Source organism: Arachis ipaensis, chromosome B7 (genome assembly GCF_059453495.1).
Source record: "Arachis ipaensis isolate K30076 ecotype BB chromosome B7, ASM5945349v1, whole genome shotgun sequence".
In the NCBI taxonomy this organism is placed as follows: domain Eukaryota; kingdom Viridiplantae; phylum Streptophyta; class Magnoliopsida; order Fabales; family Fabaceae; genus Arachis; species Arachis ipaensis.
Window position 1 is genome coordinate 119,561,111 of NC_142442.1, and position 17,941 is coordinate 119,579,051.

Sequence of the window (17,941 nt, forward strand, 5' to 3'; positions counted from 1 at the left end):
GGACTCGGTTAAAATTAGATGAAACCTCGTAGCTTCATTCCGCAAACACATTCGCCTGTCACAATTCACATATCCCACTAAGTGAAACTTGGCATTATCAATCATAAATACGAACACACAGCTATATCACACACCTCCTAAAATAATCTCATACATATGCCGGATCCAACTACAATTCATTCATATGTAACAACCAATAGCAATTTCAACACACATTTTAATTATTTTCAATTCCAATTCATCTGTGTATCTCTCTAAATGGCAACTTCCAACATCAAAAACTTATAACTGTTGTCAACAGCATAAGAAAAATTACACACATCATACCATCTGGACAAGGATTACAAATGGTCCAAACTTACTCTTCCATTATTTCATCACTACATTCATCATATAAAGGTTTCACAGCTGAACACATCTCATTAATGGGAACAAAATTTTCCGTAAAATTTTTCTTCTTCCGTTTTAATTTTAATCTCCACAACTTAAAAATAGTGACTAACCATATTAAATTCATAACAAAATCAAACATTTGAATTCTATATATTCATACCCACATCGGACACCACAGACATTGCAACATCAAATTTGTCGTCAATTCGGAGATACGGCAAAGGCACGATCTCCCAACTGAAACTAATTTTGGGAGCATACCTCTACCAACCTCCGACGACATTATCGAATTGTAAATAACTCAACGTGATCGACACAACATACCTACGTCGTTGGTTGCCCATGTGGTCCATTACCTTCCCTTATGGTGAACCTCAAGTCGGCCAGATCCCGATCTATGCTTTCGCGCTGTTCAATCACTCGTTCTCCTCCGTCCTGAAGCATTGTCTCCTTCTAGGTGGTCCAAACGAAGCTTCCCAGTGACTCCAACCTAGCTTAACCCTACCTATTAATGGATTTTGGTGCTTTCTTGTAATAAGAAATTCTCACCTCGTAAATAACTTTCTCTATTTTTCCGAAATTTTTTCCAACCGTTACTCTTCTTTATTTGTAAACCAACCCCTATGTTTTTCATTAATTTTTCTTATTACTTGGTTCTTCAAGGTCCAAAAGATACTTTTTCCACCGAAAAAAATTCCTTTAAAAAAATACTTGCAAATTTAAAAGTGTTCAGATTTCTTTGAAGAAAAAGAAGTATTTTATTATGTTGCAACATATTGTGAAAATTTAGAAATAAAGGAGATTTTGAGTTCTCTCTTTTTTCTTTTTAATAATTTTTTAAATTAAAGATTGTATTGTCTATCCGTTTATAGTTTATCATAAAGAATATAGAACTAATACTTTATTTTTTTTGTTAACTAAGGAGCCATGGGCCCAAAACAAAGAGAAACCTACACTACATTATTAATCCTTCGTGGGGGAAGGCTCCCCATAGCATCACAATTTAGAAGATGAATGATCCCTACAGGAGGACTATTCTAAATCTGAGTATTAAAGTCCTGGTTCAAACTCCAATTGACTAGCCAATCTGCACAACCATTGGCTTCTCTATAAGCACGTGAAATTTTGACCTGTCGATTCCTTGATAGAAGATCGCAAATCCTGTGGTAGAGTATAGATCCTTCTCCCTTCTTCTCCTTCCAATGGGTTATGCTTGATATGGCTGCATTGGAATCACTTTCAATCCACACTCTTCTAAAACCAAGGGTCCAACACATCTCCAGGCCTATAAAAATATCCCACAATTTCGTAATGAAGGCTGAACAGACTCCCAGCCTTCTCGTAAAATCCATCACCCATCTTCTTTGGCTATTTCTGATAAGCCTGTCGCATCCTGTCTTCACTGGATAAGATTTCACCGCTCCATCTATATTCACTTTAATCTAATCTATCGGCAGTGGGTTCCATTTAATATTAATCTCAATTCTAACTTTAATACTTTTTTTAGAGAGCCACTCAGATAAAGTTGTTAAAAATGTCTTTTTTTAAATGATATTTTTAATAATTAAAATTCAACACATATAACCGATTAAACTGTATTATTTTTATTAAAATTGACCTGACAAAAAATTAGTTTTGTCAAAAAACTAATAAATTATATTTTGAATCGGTCTGAATTAATTATTTTTTTTATAGAAAATGACTACAATATCCTTATTATAAAAAATAACTAAAATACTCCTATATATATATATATATAATCCTATGACAACATAGAAGTAAAAGAGTAGAATTTAGGATTATCAAAATTAATATATATAATAGGAATATTTTAGTTATTTTTTATAATAAGGATATTGTAGTTATTTTTTATAAAAAAATAATATTAATTTAGACTAGTTCAAGATTTAATTCACTATTTTTCGGTCAAATTAATTTGTCTGGCCTAATTTTGATAAAAAATAACACAGTTTAATCGATTATATGCATTAAATTTTAATTATTAAAAAATATCTTAAAAAAAATATTTTAAGCATCTTTATTTGAGTGATTTCTTTTTAATATCTATAAATGTTGTTCGGCTTTTTTTATAAATAAAAGTTTTTTATCCTGTAAAGAAAATTACATTGGATCGAGTAAATACTTAGGCTCAACAATGATTTACTGGATCGGCTTAGACCCTCAGTTATTTTTGTTTTTTGGTTGACTTAGACCCTCAGGCTTAGCTCTCTTTAAAAATAACTATAGATTACTAACAAACAACAAAAATAAATCTTAAATACGAAAAAGAACCGGTTTATTTGCACTCACCAAATCCGACCACAGCCCATGTGCGGGGATGCCCCATCCCTACCTTTTCTTTTCCTTTTGTTATTCTCAAATAGAAACTGCCAAAAGCACCTTCCTATTCTCTCTCGTCTCTCTATACCGCACAAATGTATTTGAGGCTTTGAGCATCATATTATACCCATTTATTTTGACATTATAATCTTACTTTATTTTAAAAAAATAACTATTATTAAAAGAAACAGAATGAACCATACTTTAAGACGCAAATTAGTTATAATTCAAATAACATAATCTTTCTTTACTTACCTAAAAAGTCACAAATTTGAGCCTTCCTATTTTGATAAAAAAAAAGAAAAGAACGACACTTTAGGGCACTTTATAAATGACCAATAAGAATGATTAATCATGCATGTTCTATATTCTTCTAAGATCACTATACAAGATTTCTATACGAAAAATATTGACCATATATGGTTCTTTCAGGTGGAAATGCTGTGTATGTATGTGCTTGTAAAATCAGGGAAATTAATAATGTGCTGATAATGGAGGGATTATGATTTATGGGTCCACTTTTCCTTGTTTTGGTTAGCAGGATGCATCCCCCCTAATTATCCCTATTTGCATAAATAGGATATAGAACCCCACCTTTTAGGACTTAAAAATCATGCCCTTTATTCGACTATTCGTTCAATTCAATAATGTTTTATATAAAGAAAACTTTAAAGAGCAACAAATAATTTTTCAAATAGTGTTAGTAGCAATAATACAATGTTATTCCATCATATATTTACTTTAAAGGATTCTTAAAATTTGACTTCATCGCGGCGATTAACGCATTTTGCAGCAATGATGAAACAAAACATCCACATAATTCAGAAGTAAATTTTTCTTGATTCAATTATTCAATAAGAGGGGGATGCTAGAGAGCCAGTAGTTTTTGTGATTTGTAATTATTAATTAACTATTAGTAATATTTTTAATGGTGTGAGATTATATTTAATAGTATGAGATTACTCACTTTTTTTTTGTTAATTAAATATTGACCAAATTTTAATAAAACCAAGACTTTTTCTATTCAATAAATCCACACACTTAATTACTAGCACTCTTCAAGTAACAACCTAATAAAATTAAGGAATGGCTCATATATATATATATATATATATGAAAAATATTATCTATATATCAATTTTAGTCATTATTTTTAACTACTGTATATAAATACGGTAAAATATTATATACATATACGATATTGTAGAAAATAATTAGAAATTTTTAAGTACAAATAAAGGAGTTCTCTTCTCAGCATTGTTCATCTCTTCTTCTCATCATAATTTTCTCTTCTCTTCTCAGTATGCTTCACTCTTTTCTTTTCTTTTTCTTAATGCACTTTACTGTACTCTTCTCTTTTTCTTAGCGCGCTCCATTCTTTTCTTCTAATCGACAGTAAAATTTTTATATCAATGGATTAACAATATATGTTGATTTATTTTAGTTCTTCTCACCTTAGAGTTTTAATTATATTTTTATTAATCAGAATTAAAAATTTTGCTGTTTATTAAAATAACATTCAAAATTCAAATTCAGAATTTAATGAAATTTAGAAACTCAAATGATGAAATTTGTGCTTTACTTTATATATATATATATATGATTGTCCATATATTCAATGCATCCCGAACTAATTTGTGGATATGATGTTGCTTAATTTAATCAATTTTTGCTCCTATAATTATTAGTAAGCGAGAAAAAACTACTTCTTGTGCATGCATGTCACTTTTGCAACTTTGAAGATCACCATGCACGATATCATAAAAATCACTTAACTCTATTAAAATAAGTGTTTGTTTGGATTGAGTTATTTGAGTAAAAGAAATATCTTTTTTATAAAAAATAAAGTATTTTTATTAAATTTTAAATAGATTTAGTTATATCTTTTAAAAAATATATTTTTATTAGAAAAATGAATTATTTGTTTTTTTTTAAATCCAATAATATCTTGTTTTTAAAAATAAAAACAAAAGATATTTTTAATATTTATAATTTTTTTTTGATTTATTTAAATATAAAACAATTTTTGTTTATTAAAAAATTTTAAAACTACAAAAACATAAATATTTTCTTAAAAACCAATTTAGACTGATCCTAGCTATGCTTTAAGAGTGACCATAAGCGCAAGCACTTCCTTCCTTAAGAGCTATAAGAAATTGTTGTAATTTATCAACCGATAATACTTTTGACATTGGAGAGAGGAGGAATGCATGCATTATTAGGTTGAAATCCTCACATTTGACATTCGTTATTGTGAACTTCTTTAACTAGGTTTTGTTAAGGTATGAACATGGTTCTTGGATTGATAATGTTCGTTAATTAATCATTATTGCTAGCAGTCCAAGTCAGTCCAATTTTCTAATTGTATTTTCTTTCTCTCTTCAATGATAAAATCAAGTACTATTATTAAGTATACATTTCGTCGCATTAATTTGTCATAGTTGACGGAGATTGGGTTCATTTTGGAGGAACATTTGTTCAGCAGTACGGTTAGGAGAGATATTCATGGCGCCACCATTAACGTTAATTGATAATTGAATATAGCAGTTAAGGGCTCTAGATGGAATAGGAGAACTGGAGAAGGAAAAGATTGAGGAGAGAGCATAGGGCAGAGCGCGGACTGTATCAAAATATAAAACAAGAACTCACATGCTCATCATGGATGCATAATTAACATTATTGAAAAATGTTCTAACAAATCTACAACCTTCGTCTTCTCTCTAACTTAATAAACACATTGTCAAATACATATGATATGATATGATATGATAGAGTAAAGTATCGTTTTTATTCCTAATGTTTAAAATAAGTTCTATTTGTTTTCGTCCTATTTGTATCTAACGTTTATAAAAGTGATTCAATGTTATTTTGTTGGTAATTATACTAATATATTAGATTGTATTTTTCAATTATTCTCACTTGAATGTATTCATTCTCAATTAGGTCTCACTTGAATGTGTTCGATTTCAATATTGTACTAACTATTTGTGTTTATGTTCAATTATGTCCCTAAAAAAATGAATTATGTAAATGTTGCAAGAATTAATTTCAACTTTTGATAACCTATTATTCGGATTGGATCATCGGTTCTATCTCAAATATTTGTATTCTAACTTAAAGAATAGATTTTCAGGACTCCAACTAAAATTCATGATGTGTAATTGATATTAGGATAACATTGAATCACTTTTACAAATACAAATAGAATGATTTAAATGTTGGAAATACAAATAAAATTTATTCCACGTTAAAAATAAAAACGATACTTTATTCTGATATGATATTAATATAGTATTACAGTATTATGTTTTGGCAATGATATGATATATCTACTGTTATTCATAGATGTCTCGGCCTGAAGGCTAATCAAGAGTCAACTCTGCATTCTGTACCAACTTGTGGGCTTATCCAGGCCAAGAATCACAAAAACGAAAAATAAGAAAGAGAAATAGACAACAGAATCAAAGAATAATAAATTTGTATAGCTACCTCCCTTATTATTGAGCAAACATCCTTTAATGTAATTTGTTGGTTTAAATTGGAACATAATAATTTCTGGGCAGAAGATGTAATGTTTTTGTCCATGAGGTCAGAGGTTTAGAGTGTACTAGCTTACGTGCTGTTCTACTCCAACTCCGTAGCCTATTTATTATTTAATTAAGGCACCATGCACAAAAGTGCTTGTGGGGGAACAAGAAGAACAAGAAGAAGAGGGTGGTTTCATCAAAAAGGAATTGAAGATTTAATTTCTTTTCATCAAAGATGAAACACATTTAAGTGTATAGCAGACACATATCAAACCAATAAGCTAAGGTTTCTTGCTTGAGCCTCATCCCATTACCATTCTCAGGCTCAGGTTTTGTTTTGTCTCCTGCGTCTCAGCTTCTTTGTTATCCATCTGTGCAAACAAAATTAATAACATGGATACATGAGTAGGGTAGCTACCTGCCAATGCCATATATAAATAAACTGATGAATGATGATGATGGTAATGGAAGGAGAGTCAAAGTGTATAGGTAGTTGGTGAGACAGAAAGAAATGAAGGAACAATCAGGCACGCCCCTTGCATCGTTGCCTCGGCCTCAACCTCAGGTGAACCAATTACTGTGTCTATGATATAGGCTGCTTTCCCTGCATTTATCATATAGGCTTAACTCACTCAGCACACTGCAGGTGGAGTGGAATGAGCTTGGATATAGTTCATGGGACACTCAGACTTCTCAAAATCTTAAGAGGCCATTAGAAGCTACATTGTTGGGTTAGTTTTCTCTCCCTACTTTGCCTCTGCCTGCGGATATGTTATGCTTTCTTATTCAATGACTACTTGTTATGTTGATACCTGTAGAGAACACTTTCCTAACAAGTCCCTGCATGCCACATTATGATAATGGAACTGTTGAAATGAATATTCATTTGAAACCTCAACTTGGAAACAACACTAGATCCCGTTTATGGATTCCTCAGCAAGAAGAATCTGTTGCTAAGAGAGCTCTCTTACAACAGAAGAACGCAACGCTGCCTAAGGTTAACCGAAAAGGTCATCTTGCAGGTTCAGGTTCATGTTCAGTTAGCATAATACCACAGAATGATCAACATTTTCTAACTGAACTAGATCAACATTCTTTTGAAATTCATAATCCTTTATCTCCTGACATTTTTAAATTAGAACCTGAGGTGTTAAGTGATCCTGTTAATCCTCAAAGTCAAAATTGGAGTTCATCAGTGGTTGGTATTCCCCAATCTGATTCTGCCACTGTGAATGGCCTAATTCCTCTGCAAGATACAGATGAATGGATGGTGCATTCTTCTTGCCAACAAGGATTGCAAGAACATCGTATATTAAGATCTGAAGCAGTTTTGAGGAATCTCTCAGCTAAAAGCAACAATCCTGGTGAAATTTGGGGTAACACCAGTGTTGATGTTAGCAGTGCAAGTGCCACCATGGTTGAGCCTTCGAATTCAAGTGCCATTTTGGATGAATTTTGCACACTTCAGGACAAGGATTTTCAGAAACTATCAGATTGCATCGTGAGCAACTTCAGTATGAGCCAGGATGTCCAGTCACAGATAACATCAGCAAGTCTAGCTGAGTCCCATGTGTTTTCTGTGCAAGACCTCGCCATCGACGCAGGTGGTGCATCTTCAAGCCATGCTGATTTTAATGAATGCAGCTTTCTGCAAAATAATTCAAGGCCGCGAGTAGCTTCGAAAGCTCCACCCAGGCGTACCTATACTAAGGTACACAGCAGAAAAACATTGTCGAGATTTTCATTGATATCTTAAGATTCACATAAAGCTATGTTCATTAGGATCTTTTTGTTGCAACACTGGTATGAAAATTATTATTTCCAAAGTAGAGTTCAACTAACATTTTTCCTTTCATTGGTTTAACTACTTTAAATACCATGGTTTGGGTTTTCTGGACTGACAGGTACAAAGGGCTGGTTCTGTAGGAAGATCAATTGATGTCACTGCTTTCAAGAACTATGAGGAACTGATACATGCAATTGAATCCATGTTCGGACTCGAGGGTCTGCTTAATGACGACACCAGAGGCAGAGATTCAGAATGGAAGTTAGTATATGTTGATTATGAGAATGATGTTCTACTTGTTGGGGATGATCCTTGGGGGTAAGTTTCTCACTTCTGTTCCAGTAATGTGTTAAAACTCCATGCTTAATTTATTATCTTATGATGCACTGACATATTCTTCATAAAAATGCTGTCTGCAGGGAATTTGTGAACTGCGTCCGCTGCATCAGAATTTTGTCACCTACAGAGCTTAAGAAGATGAGCAAAGAGGGAATGCAGCTTCTAAATAGTGGTGCATTGCAACGGATCAATGGTCACTTGCACTAAGATTATAAAGACATTTTTGAAGATTTGTACTTGTAACTGTAGTCTTTTAACTATGATCTTTTTCTCACACTCGTAGAATAGCACATATCTACCTTCAGGCATTACCTTATTAATTTGTCTCATTATGCTTGCTTTTTGTTTTTCCTTGTCTTGTTTGACTAGTTTGAAGGGACTTCTCCAGAACTTTTCCATGACTAAATTCAGAAAATGCAATAACATGCTGCCTTTCATGGGTCATGCTTCAGATTCAAGGTTGTGTACATTATAAAGCGTTTAAGGATATGATATGAACTTCATCATAGACCAGCAGATTAATGAGAAAAGAACATATATATCAGATGCAATATTTCTAAAATATTTGACAAAATGCTCACCGAATGCAAGTCTTAGCATTTCATATGTTCATCACTTTTACATAATTTCAATTTATCTTCCACACGAAGACAAGTGATATTACTAGATATTTGACTTCAAAGAAACTTGATTTACTTCTGTAGGAATAAGATCAAGCAGAAGATGATATGGAAGTGTGAATAAATTATCACTTTTTTAGTACATTAGATAATCGTTACTGCTTGTCTAAAGCTCACAGCAGGAATGCATGTGTTCCAGAAAATATGGTAGCTTGTTGCCATACAATAAGCGGAAAACAATTACAAGAATGCTATTTTGGACATTCATATTACAGTATGTAGAATTATAATAGGAGTGTTTGTAGACACACTACATGATAGTTAATTCTGCTAGGAGGAATGTTTATTCTGTTAATGAAAGAGTTCATGGCAATCAAGAATGGAAGATTATAACTACAATATCTAAAGACATAAGTTAACCTTGTTCCAAAAATACAATTCATTTATCAGTTTCTAAAAATTTACCAACTAGTCAACTACAAAATAGCTAATACCAGAATACATATAAAAGATAACCTAAAAGAGCCATTCATGCACTCCACTTCAGATAGAGGATTTGATGATGTTAGAAGCACCTCATATTCAGAAGCAAGAGTGTTCTTACCTCTTTCCTTCCGGTGTTGCATTAGTCCCTACGCTTTACACCCTTACTGGCTTCTGAAGAACAGCAGATAAGACAACTTCAGACTTGCCTGATCCAAGACTATCAATTTTCTCTCCCACAACCCATTTCAACTTTTTATATCCAAACTTTTCGATCAACCGAGTCAGTTCTCTCTTCTTCTCATCACTTGTGCAATAGAAGTTGTCCAGCCAAAACAAGCCATCCGGGCGCAAAATGCGATCAATGTCGAACATCAAAAACTCTAACTTCTCTGGTTTCCCACCAACATCCAAGGAACTTGCAGCATGGACCAAGTCAAACACATTGTCATAGAACGGGAACCTATGATCTAAGCTCAAGTAAAGAGGGAATAATCCCCTTGCCGCAATGAATTCGCTGAAAGGGGCATCAACATTCAGAGTACTAGTAACCACAGTTACATTCCTTTCGGCCATTCTAGCGGCAAAGGAGCCAGAGCCACCTCCAAGATCAAGCCCAACTCTGATTCCACCACTTCCCAGTTCCAACACATCATCAATGAGAAAGTCATTCTTACCCCTAGCCTTAATAAACCTCTGACTCTCATAACCATTAAGCAAATCAAAACAGCCAATACACTCTCTATTCAACTTCTTCCCATTCAAACACTGAAAATTCTTACAACTAAGACCACTCCAGTTAACAGTTTTATTAGCAACAAGTTTCCAAAGTGAATCAGGAAAAGGATAAAGGCCGACCTTGGAAACGAACTTAGCAAAACACCTTCTTCGAGGCAAAGGCTCACAGGCACGCAAGATAAGCTTCTGCGCCAAAATCCAATCATCTTGGCAGCTTCCATAAACCTTGTAAGTCATGTACTGAGACAACAAGTCGGAGGATTTCTCGCAGGAATGGCCAACAGATGGCACCATCTCAGTGATTCCAGTCTTGGAATCCTTGCCGAGAGGGAGCTGGTGTTGCTGGAGAAAGAGTTTGAGCTCGGGTGCAATGTTGGGCCTTGAAAGATCGATGGTATCGTAACCGAGAAGCTGTTTCTCCATCTGGGCAAGCTTCTTCTGAGAGGAATCGATCTCGTTGAGTATGAGCTGGACCTGCTCGGAGATGAGGGAGAAGTTCTTGTGAGCATGCTGGAGGAGAAGGTGCTGGCTTTGGTGGTGTTTGTTGGAAGCGGTGAAAGCGTAGAGTGCGAAGAGGTTGGTGGTGATAACGGAGAATATCATGAGGATGTTGACAGCTGAAGAACACACAGTGGCACTCTTGAATCTCGCAGTTCCATCGCCTATCTTCAGAGAAACAGAACCCATCTCAGTGAGAGTTTTGAGTGTTCCAAACTCAGTGATGGATAGATTTGGATATCTCGTGAATGAAGGAACTCTTCTCACACTCTCACTGCAACACTCTTGTCGGTTGCGCTTGTTACTTACTTATCAACATGTGAGCTTTTCATTATTCGCTTCAAACAAATGCGCAGTGCTTCCCTCTCTCTGCACTTACTACACCGCAGCGGAATATGTGTCGTACTGTCTATTTTCGTTTTCCATTACATATTATTTTGATATGATAGTTGGGGATAAAACCGCCTCAAATTTCGTAATCTCCTTCCGTTTTAGCGATTGCCACAACCCTCGTTAGATTTTGGTAGATAATCTCCGCTATTTCCAGCACATACTAGCGGATTATAACTTCCGCAAAGACATTTCAAACTCCACTTCACTACCACAAAAGCACCACCATCTACATTAAAAAATCGCCGAATTTTCTATTTAATATTTCGTATAAAGATTAATTCTCCATTATTTATTTATTTATTGGTTGGAAGTGATCAATTACATTAATCTTCAAATCCAAGTGTTGGGCAGAGGGCACTAGTGCCCAATACATCAGTAATTTGCAATCTTGCATGACTATCTTAAAAAGAACAGCATATAGTTTTGTTACTGAGATTACTCTTCTATCTATTAGGTGTTACAAGTGCTAGAGACTTTAAAAAACATTTTTTCACTCCACAGATCCACTGCAATAAAAATTTGAAAATTCTATTAGCCAGACCAGGAAGAAACCACACCAAGGGATGCAAGCCATGCTATAATTACTGGAATCCCCCTCTGAATTACAATAGTTACTCGAATCCCAATTTCAAAGGTCAACAAAGACCATCTCTTGCATAGTTTGCGTTTGGATAATAATCTAGTATCATTTGACAGCTTTTTGTCCTAAAATATAACTAAGCTTAAGAGCTTACAGTGAGCAAAACAAATTCTAGGATGAAATTACTGCAGTTTCAAATTTTGCATTCAGAAACAATAATTATTACACGAGTCACATGCATATTTGTTTAATCAATATCAATAATTCAACTCTAAAATACAGCAAAGCACAGAACAGCCGTGATCTCATGTCATGTACTCTCCCCGCCAAAAAGAAATGAGAGAATGTGTGAGAAAATTGGAACATTTTCTGGCTGTTGGTAGGTTCAACAATACATGACTATTGCTTCTTCTCCTCTGCTTTCCTGGGCTGAAAAGAAGGGCACATGAAAGAAAAAGAAAATTAATAGAATAGGTATAGATCATATATTTAAATGGACGGAATGATATTGAGAAACATAAATTGTAAGATCATGCAGAGAAATTAGTTGCATTTTGCAAAAGCATATGTATTACTAGTGCATCAATGAGTAACCACATAAAGATAGCATACAGACAACTAATATGGATTATTATATAGCATTATTTATATATCCGGGGAAGAAATTATGTCCATCTTATAGCAAAATTCTGGAACATACAGTTAATCAATACGGATGGTTTCTTCTTTGCTGTTTCTAGCAACATATGACATGTACCTTGGTAGTAAAATCAATGAATCCATAGTGCACACTTAGGAACTTCAATTTATCTCAGAATTGTAATGTATCTTCCTTATTCTATATAACAATACAAGCAAAAAATACCTTGCAAACACCCTAATAAAAATGTGCAATTTTGCATTAAAATTTATTACAGGCAAGATCAAATTAAAGTAGGATATCAGGCATGAAGAACAGGAAAACCACCAAACTCATCATTGCTCCTATGAGAAAAGCTATACTCATCATGCGACAAAGAGATTAAATGCGACATCCACTACTCATATTTGAGATTGAAAAATGCAATCCATGGATGTTTAAGTTTGAAAATCAAAATTACTGTCCCAGATAAATGTAAGAGCAGTTTTCCGTTTCCATACAATTCTAAATTCCAAAAGTAAAGACGATAATGCAGCACCAATTACCATCCAGAAAGTAACAGAAAAAGATCCGCAATGAAATAAAAAGCAGAGAATTAACATTGAAAGGAACCGCACCAAACATAATCGCAAGTAAACAAAATCGATAAAGCGAGAAAAAACAAACCTTGACGCCAGGTGCGGGCTGAGATAGCTCTTCTTTGGGAATGATGACGGGCCATGACTCACCAGCTTCTCGGAACATCTGCTCGGTCTCTAGGGTTTGGCCTTTTTCAAGAATCATGGTCCTTATGCTCTGTGCAGGGGTTGAGGTCGCATCGAAGGCTTGCTCGACGCCGTTGACGAAGGTCACCGTGATCTGCGGCGGGTGTTCGTCGGTTCGGCGCTTCACCTCCACCTGGCACGCAGGGTTTGATTCCCTCGCCTTGCGTGAGTTGCACTGTGCCATGAACTCCATACACGATGCTATTCGCGGGTCCAGCGCATTGTACTCGATCTTCACTTTTGATAGGAACTTCAACATTTTCTCACTCGGAGGTGATGGAGAGCAAAACGCCACAACCGCACCGGAGAGATTTTCCGATGTGATGGAAACACCACAAATTGCAAGACGAAGTTTTTTGCTGACAATGGTTTAGGGTTCCATTTTTACACATGAGCTCGTTACTGGGGAAAAAAAATCCGAGTTAGCCTGAGTTCTCTCTAGTTTTTTTATTATTATTATTGAAAAACATTTCGTATAAGTAAACTAGCATTTGCATCAAATGCACCGGATTAAATAATTTATTTTTACTATAAAAAAATTGTTTGTTTTTTATAATATTTTTTACTTTTTGTTATATTAAAATTCCGTGAACACATGCATATAATTTTAAAATCTAAGTTTGTTCTATGTTAATAATATATGTTCTATTGTACTAAAGATTATCAACGTTGGTCTAAATATATATATTAAGTACAAAATAAAAAATAGTTAAATGTGTTATTAAATAACATTTCTTCATAAAAAAACGAACTAAATTTCACTTAAAATTTAAATCACTTTTTTATTTCAGCCGTAGTTAAAACCATTTCAATAAATTGTTCTTCTATGAAAAAAATCTTAAAAATAAAAATTTCTTTCTTTCTTCTACACATTTTGTAAAAAATTTTCAATAAAAACCAAATTTATATTTATATTTATTTTTGTTTTTCAAAACATTAAAACTGAATTTATTCACTTTACTTGATGATAATATTATGATATGAAGTCTGTTACACATACAAGTCTTTTTGTCTTACAAGTCTTACAAATTGGCACAAGTCCAATAAAACACGCATTACACTCCCACATTCAAGAGTAAATAAACGCACGTTATTCAACCACTTCCTGTTTCCAAAACGCGCTACTTACCATGCATTATGAACGACTCTTCTTCTTCTTCCTCCATGAAAACGATTTTTTTTTTTTGCCAAATTTAAAGATAATGGAACTTCAGAAATACACCCAAACGATTACAGAAATACACCCAAAGGATTATAGAAATACACCCAAACGGTTACAGGAATTCACCCAAACGATTATAGAAATACACCCAAATGATTACAGAAATATACCCAAAGGATTACAAAACTACATCCAAAGGATTTAAGAAATACACCCAAAATTCGTTGAAGTACACCTTATGCATAATTCAGAACTCTTTCTCTTTCTCCTCCTCATCTTCTGCTGCTTCTTCTTCTTCAAAAACGATTTCAGAGCTTGATGTCAAAAAACAATGAAAATCGGGAATAACGAAGAAAGAAAACAGAGAGAAAAGCACATAAATGAAGAAGAAGAAGAAGAAGAAGAAGAAAAGGAAGAGGAAGAAGAACGTGCAGCAAGAAGAAGAAGAAGGAGAAAGAGAAGGCAAGAAACGAAAGAAAAGAAGAAGAGGAAGAGGAAGAAGAATGCGCAGCAAGAAGAAGAAGAATGAGAAAGAGAAGGCAAGAAACGAAAGAAAAGAAGAAGAAGAGGAAGAGGAAGAAGAACGTGCAGCAAGAAGAAGAAGAAGAAAGAGAAGGCAAGAAACGAAAGAAAAGAAGAAGAAGAAGAGGAAGAGGAAAGAAGAACGGTTCGAAGCGCGTTAATATGAATGACTTGTAAAGACTTGTATAAAAAAACGCTTGTATGCGGAGAATTATTCTTATGATATTTTATTTAAGACTGTTAAAATGGACTAAGTTCGTTGGCCTGACTCGTTTAAAGATTTTAAATGAGTGAAATTTTTGACTCTATAAAAAAAACTTTAAAAATGAGTTAGTTTACATAAATGATCCAATTGGTCTATAAAATCAATGAACTAACCTATATATCTCATTTAAATTTTCTCTTATTCTTATTTCATATTTTTGTTAATGTGTTTTTAATAATTTTTATTGACAATCCAACTCAAACCACATAATACCATTCAAAATATCAAAGATCTTTAGGAGACAATGTAGTTGAAGATCTTTTTTTTATAGATTAGATTCACCAACAAAAAGGATCTTGTACTCACTCCTCTAAACTCAGATTTTGTCATTCTTGATTTTCATTCTTATTTGCATTGTCTTCCTTGTCTCTATTGTGGTAGCCTTCCTTCCATTCTAACACTCTATACGTGTTCAATCATCACATTATTCACACTAACGTAAGTTTTAAGTATCAAAGTAGTTTAGCAAGTTGGCCTAATTTTTCAGGCGAAATGATTAAGGATAAATCTTAGTGGAAGTTTATATAATAGAAACAAAGCAAATTTCTTTTGATCTTTAAAATTATATTTGCAATTATTTGATTTACATTATTTTCTTTGTGTAACTCAAGATCAAAATTTTTTTTCTTTCCTCCTAAAATTTAGTCATCAAATTCTGTTGTTTCACTTTACTATCTATTTATGAAAAGAAAAAAAATTGAAGTAGAAGTTAAAAAAGTAAAATAAAATTCATTTAACATGTTAAATAAACTATAATAAAAGCATTATATATGTATTAAAAAGTTCTCACAAGACAATCTCTTCGTGAAACTAAAGAAATACTACGATCATCATATACACACCATGATTTAGCAAACATTTAAGCCTTGTGCGTATGCATGGGGAATGCATACGCACGATTGTCGCTTCGAAGGTGTACCAAAATGACACTCTCCTTCACCTTGGCGTGTTAAATTCCCAAATCCTTGGCCCTGGGAGCTATTTTTCTAGTGTGTTGCACGCTAGCCTCTGGATGCTCCTGAGCTTGTTTCTCTTGGCGTGTGACACGCTCAATCTTAGCGTGTTGCACGCCCTCTTTGCTGCCTTAAATTGCCTTGAATTTGAGTCTATGGAAAGTTGGTCCAGCGTGCCACGTACTTGCCTTGGCATGTGGCACGCCAGCTTCTTGAATTGTCTTGAATCTCCTTCTTTATTGTGTGTGCGACATATTTCTTCCTTGGCGTGTTGCATGCCAAGTTTTCAAGGTTACTGGGCATGCACACGCCCTCCTTGAGCTGGAAATTGTCCACTAAATTCCTAGCCCAACGTACCACGCCCCTATGCTGGCGTGTTGCATGCCAGGTCCTCTGCTTTAGCTTGAGTGGGCATGTTGCACGCCCTCCTTTCTGGCGTGTTGCACACCAGTTCTCTGCCTCCTAGAGGATGCTTTCCTGGTTACTTTCCTTTGCTTGTGCCTTACTTCTCTTTTGCTATCATTCTCCGACAATTAATAAGAAATCAAAGCACTCAAAGTACTAATAAAAAACCCTTAAAAATCACATAATAACCAAGTACAAAGTCATCAATTTTCTCCAAGAATTACAAAGAAAAGTACTTAAAATACTTATGCACCACATACCAAACTTAAGCTCTTGCTTGTCCTAAAGCAAGCAAAGAATCATGCCTTAATCATCAAAGTTTTCAGGCTTAAAATGCAAGGGTGAATAGTAGCAGTTCACATTTTTTAGTTAGCCATTTCACTAATGCACAATTCAACATAAATGGTTATAATCTTTTAGAGCCACTATCCTGATTAGATTATGGAATCCTTCCTTGATTCATCACCTTGAAGCAAGCTTATTTACTTTCTTTTCATAGCTTATTTTTGTTGGGTGCTTTGCACCTTGACCCTAGCCGTGACTCTAAATATTTTTTCTCAAGCTTTATTCGACACAAAAATACCACAAGCACTTGATTAGGGAGCTCTTTAAGCTTACAATATCCTTTTAACATTTTTCATCAGTGGTGCTCAGAGCCTTTGACTTCCCTTTCTTTGGGAGGTACTTTGCACTTTGAGTTTAGCTGTGACTTTAAATGTTTTGTTTTCAAGCTTTGCTTGATACATAAGCACCATAAGCACTTGACTTAGGAGGCTCTTTGAACTCATTTTTCTTTTAATTTCCTTCGTTAATGATACTCAGAGCCTTTGGCTTCTCTTTCAACCTCTTTTTTTTTAAATATTATTCATTATATTCTTGCTTCTCCAAGGCTTTGTCAAGTGTAAGGATCCCATAATAGTCATCTAGATTAAGGCCTTGAGCAATTTGGCTCTTGTTTGTATTGAACATTCTTAGTTAGTTTGGCTTTCCAAACTCACATTGTCATACTCTTTATGTTCAATCCCTTTTTTTCTTTTGTTTCCTTCTTGGTACATGTTCTTTGCTTGCTTTATGTATCAAGCACAATTATAATTGTGGGTTGTGATGGACAAGTCATGATAAGCACTTGCGAGACAGGAATCATAAATGCATTATATAAGATAGAATAGGATAACATACATGAACATAATTAAAAAGAAAGGAGGCAAATAGAATTCAACAACCTTGGCTATCATTGCCATCATCTTCATCATTTTTCTCATTGTCCTCTTCATCACCTTTTAGACTATATAGAGCATAACCTCTAATACCAAACTTAGAATGATTGTTTGTCCTCAAGCAACAAAGAAAAATAGTGGTGATGAAAATAGGAATAATCATAAATATCTAGTGGAAGCAATTAAGCGATACAAAAGCTTATTCAAATAAAACAAATAAAATTAAAATAAAACGAAAGTAAAGACAAAACAAGGTAACAAATAAGTGGCTAATGCGTTTGCATGGGGGATGTACCTTGCATGAGTGAAGTGTGGC

General features: G+C 34.1%; 3 protein-coding genes across 3 annotated transcripts; 1 reads left to right on the plus strand and 2 right to left on the minus strand.

The window, feature by feature from the left end:
• Nucleotides 1–6,250: 6,250 nt before the first annotated feature.
• Nucleotides 6,251–8,852, plus strand: LOC107608525 (uncharacterized). The gene is made up of 6 exons (XM_088493620.1): nucleotides 6,251–6,589; nucleotides 6,670–6,825; nucleotides 6,907–6,991; nucleotides 7,079–7,971; nucleotides 8,165–8,364; nucleotides 8,466–8,852. Exons 2-6 carry the CDS (start codon nucleotides 6,772–6,774, stop codon nucleotides 8,590–8,592), a joined length of 1,359 nt encoding a protein of 452 aa, XP_088349746.1. The 5' UTR covers nucleotides 6,251–6,589; nucleotides 6,670–6,771; the 3' UTR covers nucleotides 8,593–8,852.
• Nucleotides 8,853–9,196: 344 nt separating this feature from the next.
• LOC107609958 (putative methyltransferase At1g29790) lies at nucleotides 9,197–11,339 on the minus strand. The gene has a single exon (XM_016312023.3). It carries the CDS (start codon nucleotides 10,911–10,913, stop codon nucleotides 9,645–9,647), a length of 1,269 nt encoding a protein of 422 aa, XP_016167509.1. The 5' UTR covers nucleotides 10,914–11,339; the 3' UTR covers nucleotides 9,197–9,644.
• A 514-nt stretch (nucleotides 11,340–11,853) lies between these two features.
• LOC107609959 (uncharacterized) lies at nucleotides 11,854–13,587 on the minus strand. The gene is made up of 2 exons (XM_016312024.3): nucleotides 13,004–13,587; nucleotides 11,854–12,126 (listed from the first exon to the last, which is right to left on the minus strand). Exons 1-2 carry the CDS (start codon nucleotides 13,358–13,360, stop codon nucleotides 12,097–12,099), a joined length of 387 nt encoding a protein of 128 aa, XP_016167510.1. The 5' UTR covers nucleotides 13,361–13,587; the 3' UTR covers nucleotides 11,854–12,096.
• Between the last annotated feature and the right edge of the window lie 4,354 nt (nucleotides 13,588–17,941).

What these genes read in the sequence shown, in the direction of transcription:
- LOC107608525 (XM_088493620.1), top strand. Translation starts at nt 6,772, where the DNA reads ATGAAGGAACAATCAGGCACGCCCCTTGCATCGTTGCCTCGGCCTCAA. An exon ending in TGCCTCGGCCTCAACCTCAG is followed by an intron (nt 6,826 to 6,906) that starts GTGAACCAATTA and finishes AGCACACTGCAG; the next exon opens with GTGGAGTGGAATGAGCTTGG. An exon ending in CCAGGCGTACCTATACTAAG is followed by an intron (nt 7,972 to 8,164) that starts GTACACAGCAGA and finishes CTGGACTGACAG; the next exon opens with GTACAAAGGGCTGGTTCTGT.
- LOC107609958 (XM_016312023.3), bottom strand. Translation starts at nt 10,913, where the DNA reads ATGGGTTCTGTTTCTCTGAAGATAGGCGATGGAACTGCGAGATTCAAG.
- LOC107609959 (XM_016312024.3), bottom strand. Translation starts at nt 13,360, where the DNA reads ATGTTGAAGTTCCTATCAAAAGTGAAGATCGAGTACAATGCGCTGGAC. An exon ending in AGCCCGCACCTGGCGTCAAG is followed by an intron (nt 12,127 to 13,003) that starts GTTTGTTTTTTC and finishes CCTTCTTTTCAG; the next exon opens with CCCAGGAAAGCAGAGGAGAA.